Raw genomic sequence first — 10,483 nt, forward strand, 5'->3', positions numbered from 1 at the left:
AGCCGGGGTAAGTGTAGTTAAACTATGTAAGTGACATGGCCCAAGGATGGGATATAGGGTGGCCCACTCTGGAAACCCTTCTGAAACATTGTCAGTCCAGACTCAGAGACCTGAACTCCAGCCCCTCACCCACTCTGAGCAGTCGCTAACACGTGGTTATGAAGGTCTGGTATTGGCGGTGACCTTGACTGGACGTGAGTCAGGCCCTTCCTTTTATTGCCTCCGCCTCTACTTACCTGGCTTACTTGTTCCATAGATTATTCATGCCATTTGGGGGGGGGGACGGGTATGAGCATCTTCCATAAGTCCAAGTTCTGGAGGGGTCGATTCTTTCTCTTCATTAGAGTGCAACGCTGTTCTAAGACACCCCCTATCTCTTCCAGGAGAGCCCCTGGAAGAGAGCCTGCGAGCCAGAGAGCTACTTAAATTTCAACTGGGGCCTGTCGGTGGTGGTACTCAGGAGGCAGAGGCTGGTCTACAGTGAGAAAAACCCTGTCTGGAAAACAAAACAAAAAGAAAGAACCAAAATTAACGCTCTCTCTCTCCTCTCTCTTTTTTTTTTTTGGTTTTTTTCGAGACAGGGTTTTTCTGTGTAGCCCTGGCTGTCCTGGAACTCACTCTGTAGACCAGGCTGGCCTCAAACTCAGAGACCCGCCTGCCTCTGCCTCCCAAGTGCTGGGATTAAAGAGGCATGTGCCACCACTGCCCAGCTCAAAAATAATTCTTAAAGCATGGTGGAATAGAATGCACACCTTTAGTCTCAGCACACAAAGAGACCCTGTCTTGACAAACAAAAAATCAGGGAGGTAGGGAAACTGATGACAGCCCTCTGTTGATCTTCCCGCTTCCCCTTCCCCACAGTGAGACTGCTTTAGAGGACAGTGCCCAGTAAACCATGTAAGGGCTTCTTGGCCTCTGTGGGAGTCACTGTGCTGCGCGACGCCTTCCCTAAGTACTGAGGTCAGTACTTGGCACATAGCCATCAGATGGGAGCAGAGACTTTGCCTGCAGTTGGCCCATGTGGGCACCTGCTTCCTAGAGATCCCGAAAGCTTGATGCTGGCCAAGGTCTGGATCCTGTAACATAGACCCTCCAGCCATGGCGAGCAGTTGTTGAGGCTGGGTTCCTGTTAAGGTCAGAAATGCAGTCTCCTGGCACTGATTTTGGCTTTTCCAAATGAGTTTATCTTTATTGCCAAATTATCAGGGCCCTTGAGAGCCCCAGGTCTTGGATTTTGTGTTGTGTTAGAAACAAGTTACTCTGGTCCTTCCACACTCTCCTAACCTTGGCCTCTGTCCTGGCTTCTCTCTCTGGGGTTAGACTTAGAGGCGGGGCTTGGGTTTGGCAGTACTTGAGCAAGCCTCCAGCCCCGCCCCAGCCCCGCCCCCTTGCTGTGTGTCTACCTCAGAGGCACTGGTGTCTTTGTCTCACACAACCTGAACTGAGCGTGACTCTCCCCTTAGCCCAGTCATATGCGTTTCTGGTCACCAGCCTAAACCCCACTGAGTCCACTGCCCTGAGGTTTCTCCCAGCCTTTGCTGTTGCCTTTCTCCTTGCCTCTCTCTGCTCTCTGTGGTACTGTAACAAATTAACCTAAAGCTTGGTAATAGAAAAGTTTGTTTTATTATAGTTCAGGAGACCAGAAGTCCAAAACAAAGGCGTTGGACCACTGTCTTGGCTTCTTGACTGTGAGTCCAGTCTCTGCTTCATTTTCAAATCCACTCCTGTGTCCTGTGTCTTTCTCTGAAAAGAGCATAGTCGGGGCCTGGAGGCTTCACCCGGGCCATCTCTCTTATGGCTCTAGCTGTGATCTGCCATATCCCTCGCCCCTCAGACTTCAGGCTTCCCAACTGACATTCTACTAAGACTCCATCCTCACTCACAGCGCCTAGGATCACTGTATCTGGGAAGACTTCCCTGTTGAGCCCAACCCCCAACAGGCTATCTGCCCCTCCAATATGTCTTTCCACCTCCCCAGCTTCCTGCTCCATAGAGACCACTGGACTCCCACCTCTGTCCCCGCCCCTAGCCTCTGGCCTCACCTGTCCATGCCCTAGCCTCAGAACAAGCCCTCTTGAAAGCCCTTCTAAGGGCTTCTGAACCCAACCCTGGACTTCCGCTGCAGCGATGAGGATGTCTTGTCCTCCCGTTCTGGCCAATGATTATTTAAGCAAAGACTGAGTTTGTATGGGACTGGGCTTTAAGATTTGGGTAGTAACTAGTTGGGGTTGCACATTCATTGCACAGGTAAGGGGGACCTGTCACAAAGGAGTTCCTGTCAGTGTGTGGTATGCATACTCTCCACACAGGGCCTGGTAACATTTGGACCCAACTGATCCTTCTGCCCCTTGCCTAGCACATGCCTTTACTCCCAGTACTCTGGAGGCAGAAGCAGATGGATCTCTGTGAGTACAAGGTCAGCCTGATCTACAAATCTAGTCCAGGATGGCCAGGGTTGGTTACACAGAGAAACCCTGTTTCAAAACAACCAAACCAAACCAAAACAAAACAAACAAAAAACAAAACAACCAACCAAACTAGGAGCTCCCAGGATCCTGTCCTGCCTTCCTAGCACGTAAGAGTGATTAAACAGCCTGCTCTAGGCCATCTGAGTCAGACCACAGTGGCCTTGGAGGGAAAGGTTAGTGAGGGTGGGGCAGGCAAAGTGGGAAGGGACAAATATAGCCAGGAAGTGGCCCTTTCTTTCTTTCTTTCTTTCTTTCTTTCTTTCTTTCTTTCCTTCTTTCCTTCCTTCCTTCCTTCCTTCCTTCCTTCCTTTCTTTCTTTCTTTCTTTCTTTCCTTCCTTCCTTCCTTCTTTCTCTTTCTTCCTTCCTTCCTTTCTTTCTTTCTTTCTTTCTTTCTTTCTTTCTTTCTTTCTTTCTTTCTTTCTTTCTTTCTTTCTTTCTTTCTTTCTTTCAGTACACAGTACACACCCAGGCTTTAACTTCCCCATCCCACATCCCCGGTCACCTTTGCAGCCACTGGCCTGGTACGCAGCTATTTCCTGAAGACTGAAACATTTCCTCCTGGATGAAGGAGGGAAGCTCTTAAGACTGAAGTTCAGGAAAGCCTCAAGATCCACACACACACCCTTCCCAAAGGCTATATAACCAGGAGCCAAGTCCTAGGAGAGAGACTTAAGGAGGACTGGGAAAGGAGCTCCAGGGATCAGTGCTCATGAGCTGTCACCTATTCTGTGGTGGGCTTTTTGGTGACATAGTCACCCATGCTCCAGTAAGTCATTGCAATAAACTCACTGACTCACCAACCAGACTTGAGTGGGATTCTCTATTTGGTGTGTTGCTGCTGCTGTGTCTCAGGTGCAAAGACATTTCTCATGCTTCCCTCCACAGTCTTCACAGAGCTGGAGAAGGCCTTGTGGTCTCCAGCCCTGCTCTGCATAAAGGCAGAAGGCCCAGGGCCAAAGGAACGAAGGTTTGGTTACCTAGGACAGAAGTCCCTTGGGGTTCCACCAGCAAACCGCAATGGTGTTTTTGGATCCCCTGGGATTGAGGTGGATCAGCTACCCACCCTCACCCCTTCCTCACTGTTGATCTTGCTTAAGTGGTCCAAGACTTGACAGATCTGCCTCCCCCAGACCCTAGTGCCAGCAGACTGACCCTCCTCAGATATGGCAATAGGATCCTTAAGGCCAGGTGGCAATAGCAGCACAAGTCTTGGCGGATACAGTTCAAGACTTCACGGCTGGGGCTGGAGAGATGGCTCAGCGGTTGAGAGCACTGACTGCTCTCCCAAAGGTCCTGAGTTCAAACCCCAGCAACCACATGGTGGCTCACAACCATCTGTCATGGGATCTGTCATGGGATCTGACGCCCTCTTCTGGTGTGTCTGAAGATAGTGACAGTATACTTATACATAATAAATAAATATTAAAAAAAAAAAAAAAGACTTCACGGTTACAAGGCCCAGCTCGGCATCCATTTCATATGGATCATTAAGGAGACCTGGGGGGAGGGGGAGCCGGGCGGTGGTGATGGACGCCTTTAATCCCAGCACTTGGGAGGCAGAGGCAGGTAGATTTCTGAGTTTGAGGCCAGCCTGGTCTACAGAGTGAGTTCCAGGACAGCCAGGGCTACACAGAGAAACCCTGTCTCGAAAACAAACAAACAAAAAACAAAACAAAACAAAAAAAGACCTGGGAGGGGTGGTCAGGCTGCTTCCTCTCTTGGGGTTCTTCCTTCCAGGCTGTACTGGGAAACCCTATGGCCCTCCCCACAGACCTGATTTTCAACTTCCCCAGTAGTTGGGGAAAGGGGACACCTCCAGGAAGGCTCAGGACATAACCTTGAGGAGAAGTTAACCCTCTGAGGGAGGGCTCTATATTCTCCTGGTCTTCCTCCGGACTTCTGCTGGACTTCATTATCTACTTAAACACACCTCTTTAGTCTTAGAGCACTCATTCTAAAGCAGACTACTGACACCATGGTGATCTCCATCAATCCAGGATTGTCCAGACATTTGGCTGGGGGCAGGGGTTCTCAAATATGAACTGGAATACTTTTAGAGATGTTCATGGTCCCTAGTACACAAAGGGCCCTCCTCGACTCAAAGAACCTCTCTCTCAGACAGATACACATATCTCACACACACACACACACACACACACACACACACACACACACCATGCACGCTCACAGATGCACGATCCAGTCTAGAGATGGTGCACCCCTTGATGAATGTACCCCGCCCCTAGCTCAAATTTAGTGTCTTGGCCAAGGGTTGGGAAGGCTACCAAGTGGGCGCGGCTCCTTTAAGGGCAGGGGGCGTGTGTGGGTCGCTCCGCCCCTCCTTGCCCGTCCTCCCTCCTTAAAGGGGCCGAGCCTCTGGGACCGCAAAGTGAAGCTGGTGGAGGGTGCCTGATCTGGCCGCTGCCAGGGGCGGGCGGGACGGCGCACCATGTACACTATCACCAAGGGGCCCAGCAAGCTGGTCGCGCAGCGCCGCACAGGTGCGCAGGGCGGGCGGGCAGGCGGGACGTCCTGACCGCTGGCCCGCGGCGGCTGACAGCGCCCTCCGCCCCGGCCCGCAGGTCCCACACAGCAGCAGGTGGAGAGCAGGCTTGGCGAGCTCCTGAAATGCCGGCAGCCCGTGCCGCCCACCGCGCTACCCGCGCGCGAGCAGCCTTCGGCACAGCCTCAGGGACCCTGGCCCCTTGCAAGGTGAGCGGCACCGCGGGGCACTAGGGTGACCTTGGAGAAGGTTGATGGGGACCACGCGTCCTGGCGGGCAGGGGGCGGGGCGCAGGCAGCTCGCCGGCTGCTTCTGGGCCCAGCTGGCTTGCGTGGACCCTGGTGGCCACGTGGGGCCTTGCGGGCTTCCGACCGATTCCGCCTGTCAAGGACCGCAAGTACCCAAAACCTAGAGACCTGGTGACCTTGGGTTGCTAACTTGGACCCCTTGGGAAGTGGTCGAGGTCAAAGTTGGGGAAAGTTGCCCAAGGCCCTGGCCCTCAAGGACTTCAGGCCCTGTCCTTGCAGAGCAGAAGAAGCGCACGTGTTCACGCTGGCTTATCAGGTCCCTGCCCTTCGCTAACACCCTGGGACACTGGAGCCCTCCTCCCCAGCAGTTGCCCGGGCCTGTGGGTCCCAACAGTGTTCTGATTTTCCTAACCGGCAATGTGCCTGGCGAAGTTCAGCCCCAGCTACTTTGGATTTCAGCCAGTGTGACCTGGAAGGAATCCCACTCTATCAAGGCTGAACCTTTTACTTCTTTGGCTCAATTTACTGTTTCCTGTATCGGTAGGCTTCACTTCTGGTCTCAGCAGACATGTAGGGTCCTGGGCTCAAGACTCTGGTAGAGGTGGCATGTGAACTGGTTAAGGGCCTTAGGCTCACAGAGAGAGCGCAGGTTGAAGACACAAACTCAAGGGAGGCCAACAGTTAGTCCAGCTGGGGAGTCTGTGTGGCTGGGTCCACCCCTCTCAGCTCTCAGCTTCTGGGTTTCAGAATGACACCACTTCGGTTTATGTCCTCATTGCTCTTAAGTCTTTGGGAAGACTCTGTGGTGCAGCTGTGCACACAAACTGGTCACCCAGACTGGGAGCTTGGAGCTGGAGTTGTCTTGGTGTCCGGCCCATCTCTACCTGGGAAACCACCTTTTTATTAAGTACTCATTGTTGGGGGACAACAAGGACAGGCTTGTGGCAATATTGGGGGCAGTGTCCAGGACGAGAACAAGGTAGTAACATTCTCCAGAATGCTAAGCTGCAAGAGTCACCGCACTTCATACTTACTCTAAAAAGGCTTCAGTAAGCGAAACTGACGTGAAGGCCTGGCAGCCGTCAGCAGCCAGGTAGAGCACCTGAAGCCTGAGAGATTGATTTCCTGTCCTTCTGAGTTCTGGGAGCTGAGGAGATAGGATAAGGTGTCTTCCCTACTTCCTCTGGGGTCGCCCTTTCCTGGGTTGGGAATTCCCATCTCTGATAGGGCCTCCACATGGAATTCTACATCTAGCCCTGTGTCTTTTCAAGAGCACCCTTCACAGTCACCCGTGTCCACCAGCTTCCCTGTCTTGTCTTCCCTGGAGCCTTTCCTCAGCTACCACCTCCTGCTGACCAGCTCTGGCAGGAGGGAACGCAGGAGGCACTGGTCATCCTCCTGCTGGTGTGAGGCAAAATCTTGAAGCTTTCAACCCACTAAATGGCTTGGTATGGGTGCTGCCAGCTCTGGTGGCCAGGCCTGTGCCACCTGACATATTCTTCTTTCCTGGCAAGGGACAGATAGGAGAGACTTGAGATGAGACCATGTGATCACCTGCCCCACCAAGAGCAGATTGGGAAAATGTTCAGGGACCACTGAGCAGAAGACACTTGGGACAGAGTCCAAGTTGTGAGCCCTGGGGGTCAGGACATTGCTAAATCTTGAAATATTGATTTTTGAATCTTGATACCCTTCACTGTGTGGCACAGGCAGGGAGATCCCAGGCTGAAAGATGAGTGACCAGTCACCTCGAGGGGGTAGGAGAGTACTTGAGAGGAGGTCTGTGGGGCACTATGGCCTGGTCCTGCAGCAGGCAGGGGCCTCAGGAGTGGGTACAGGTGCATTCTGGGATTAGTGCCCTTTCCCCTACAGAGCCTTGTCTTATATAACCATGGCCTTTAAGCAGAGGCTGGGCAGGGCTTAGCTCTGGGTATGTAGCCCTTGCCCTCTGGGGCCCATTCCAGCTCCAGGGCCACCCCCTTAATCCACTACTATTCACTGCCCCTGGCTGGGATTTCCTTTTTTTTTTTTTTTTTTTTTTTTTTAAAGAATCAGTGTAGGCCAGGTGAGCTACTACACACCTACCTATGCCCTGGTACTTAGGAAGAGTTCTCTGAGTCTGGACCCCGACTCAACAAAACAAAAGCATAAAGAGACTCAGTGTTCTATCCTGATACCTTCATTAAGCTTTAACCCTTTTGGTGGCTGAGGTGGTTGCAGGCAAGGTGGGGGGATGGGGGTTTCCATTAAGAATGCATTTATACCCTCTAGTTTATCAAAAATACAGTACCCAGTGGGTTTGGGAGGAGTCCTGCCTCCTCTGGTCCCCACTGGCACAGCTAAGATTTTCTGTAGCCACCAGACCCAGCCAGCCCTGGGGCCGGCAGGACCCTGTGCCCCTCAAGACCCTCCTCTTTATTTTAGTGCCCCTCTCACCTGAGGAGGAACCCAGAGCGGCGTGGGGCACCTGAGCCCAGGAAGGCGAGCAGGCCTGCCGGGACCGCGAGTGCCTGGCGGAGTGGCAGGTGCAGCCCAGGACTCCGGCTCCCACCTCCTGCTGTAGGTGCGGCCCCAATCCCTCCATGGCCCCACCCCAGGCTTCATGGACACAGACAGGGCTTGGTCAGTTGCCGCCAGTCAACGGAGATGGCACATTCCTGCCCTGCCCTGGGCCTGCTTGGCCTCATCCCTAGATATAGAGTACAGGGCTATGGGGTGGGGTGGGGGGCATCGCATTCAAGTTGCCCCTTTGCTCTTGCCTTGAGGAGTGGGTCAGGCTTAAGGTCATGTTTTCCCCACTCAGAGACAGCCCAGCATTTTGTGTTCAGCTCTCTGGGGTCTGGGGGCAACCAGGGAGAGGGAACAGTAATGCTGATCTACCCTTGTTTTCAGCAGTGGGGGGTGTCCTTGAGGTGTCTGGGATCTGTAGGACTTCTCTAGAAGAAGTGGAGTATGCGTGATGGGTGGGGATGGCATACAGCTCTGATCATGTCGAGGTCTAGCCCAGGCTGCTGGAAGCCTGCCTGGTGGGGGTTGGTCGTGCAGAGGAGTTGTCTCTGGGATCCTGCTGAAGGTCTGGATACAGCTTCAGCGCTGGGCTCTTTCTGACTTGCAGTCACTTACCTTCCCTGGGCCCAGAGCTACAGAGCTGAGCTGCAGCAAGCTCAGGGTCTGTGAGGAGAGGCCTTGTCCCAAAGCAGCTAAGGGCAGCTGCTCCGCTTAAGGAAGGGTCTAGTTTGGGCCTGAACCTGTGCAGGTGAAGTGGGTATGGACTGGGGCCGCTCTTGAACCCTGCATAGTAGTTCCTGGACATGGCTGGTGCTGACTGTATCTGTCTCCTACCCTCCCACAGTCCAGGGCCAAGGCTTGTGTTCAATCGAGTGAATGGCCGGCGGCCCCTAACCACCTCCCCATCCCTCGAGGGGACTCAAGAGACCTACACAGTGGCCCACGAGGAGAACGTCCGCTTTGTCTCCGAAGGTAGTAAGGGGTCAGGGGGTGTGGCTCAGGCCACAGATTCCCAGTAGTATGGACCTGGCTCTGCCCTGTCTTCCCCCACTATAGCCTGACTCCTAGCAGCTCAGGGGCTAGACTTTCCCTCTGCTCCCTCCCTGCCTGGTCATGTCCATCCCTTGAGCTGGGCTGGAGTCCAAGGTGGCCCCCAGGCTCTGGGGTGGGAGGGATACCAGCAGCCCGGTTCATTCTAACCCTCCTATCCCCCACAGCCTGGCAGCAGGTAGAGCGACAACTGGATGGTGGCCCCGCCGATGAGAGTGGCCCACGACCTGTGCAGTATGTGGAGAGCACTCCTGATCCCCGGCTACAGAGTGAGCCTCCCTCCATGCCCCGAATCCCCAAAGAATCCTCTATACCAGGTAGCCCCAGGTAGTTGGGAAAGGAGGTCTTGGGCCAGACTCCCCTGTTTTCCATTGAGTGTTGCGCTTGGAGTCCAGGTTAGGGGTGTGATCTACTAGAGGGCAGAGGCTCCAGCCGGCTTGGGGAAACAGCTTCACTGCCCAGCTTTTATTCTACCCACAGACTTTGTACCTATTGACCTGGATGAATGGTGGGCACAGCAGTTCCTGGCTAAAATCACCAACTGTTCCTAGCAGCTGTCGGGGAAGGAACATCACCATAGTGGACCCTTTGTCAGAAGAGGACCATGTAAGAAACAGACGCGCTGGTCCACCTTGCGGCCTGGCTGGGTACCGGCCGCACCTGAAGTGCCAACATTTGGACTTTTGCACCTGTCGTTCCCTTGGCTCTGCTGTCCCGAGTTGCCAGAGCCAGGGGCCAAACCTGTCTAACCTTGGTCCTGCTCACTGTGCCCAGGGACCAGCCCCTGGGGCTAGCAGGGAGGAGTTCAGGCTAATAAAGTTGAGAAACTGCCCTTTCCGGTGTCGGTGATTGGTGAATGCTGGGAAACCTGTGTTGGGGGTCACCTGCTAGTTCTCAGTCTCAGCCTTTAGCTTTCCCTCACACTTTGTGATACTCGGAATTGAACTGAGGGTCTCACATAGCCTAGGTATCTGTTCTACTACTGACCTACTGACCTACATACTCAGCCTTCTGTTTACTAATACTTCTTCCTCCTTGTTTGAAACAGCATCTCAGTGCGTAATCCTGGCTTACCTGCAATTTGCTACATAGATTAGTCTAGCCTTGAGTCCATAGAAACCTACCTGCCTCTGCTTCCTAAGTGCTGGGAATATAGACATGTTCTACCAGCTTGGAATTTTTGATCCTCCTGTCTCCCCAGAAGCTGAGATTATAGGCTGGCTTGCAGAAACCCTTTGGAGTTACATCCTCCCTTTACTCTTGGGCTAGAAGAAGTTAAGCTTTGTCTAGCTCTGTTTTTATCTTTGAGACAGGTAGCTGGCTGGCCTGGAACTCACAGAGTGCTGGGATTAAAGGCATGCCCCACCATGCTGGCCTTACCAGGGTGATGGGGTCCTTGACCAGCTCACTTTGAAAATACATAGTCCCAAGCTGTCCCATCTGAATCCACTACCTCTTTTTATTGACAATTGATACTTGTCAAAGTCAGATCCCAAGACGCAGGTGATACAGGACAGGGGTGTAGGAATGGGTTTGTTTTCTCTGCCAATTAAATAATTAAAAGGCAGAAATCTTGGTGATACCTGAGAAATCAAGGTCCCCTCTTGGGGTTCTTAAGTTTTATTAATATAAGGATTTTAAAAGGCCAGGCAGGAGGATCTCTGAGTTCAAGGTCAACCTGGACCCACATAGTGAGTTCTGGGAC

General features: G+C 53.1%; 1 protein-coding gene across 2 annotated transcripts; it reads left to right on the forward strand.

Annotated features, from left to right (window-relative positions):
• Positions 1 to 4,837: 4,837 nt before the first annotated feature.
• Mcrip2 (MAPK regulated corepressor interacting protein 2) lies at positions 4,838 to 9,610 on the forward strand. Of its 2 annotated transcripts, none has more exons than XM_052197002.1 (5): positions 4,838 to 4,970; positions 5,052 to 5,181; positions 8,573 to 8,700; positions 8,946 to 9,047; positions 9,259 to 9,610. In XM_052197002.1, the coding sequence occupies exons 1-5, from the start codon at positions 4,919 to 4,921 to the stop codon at positions 9,327 to 9,329; spliced, it is 483 nt and encodes a 160-aa protein (XP_052052962.1). In that variant the 5' UTR covers positions 4,838 to 4,918; the 3' UTR covers positions 9,330 to 9,610. The 2 variants fall into 2 exon arrangements, with proteins under 2 accessions (XP_052052962.1, XP_052052963.1); XM_052197003.1 differs by lacking the exon at positions 4,838 to 4,970 and adding an exon at positions 7,645 to 7,745 and having other exon boundaries at positions 5,090 to 5,181.
• The last annotated feature ends 873 nt before the right edge of the window (positions 9,611 to 10,483 follow it).

The sequence above is a fragment of the Apodemus sylvaticus genome, chromosome 10 (genome assembly GCF_947179515.1).
Source record: "Apodemus sylvaticus chromosome 10, mApoSyl1.1, whole genome shotgun sequence".
Classification (NCBI taxonomy): domain Eukaryota; kingdom Metazoa; phylum Chordata; class Mammalia; order Rodentia; family Muridae; genus Apodemus; species Apodemus sylvaticus.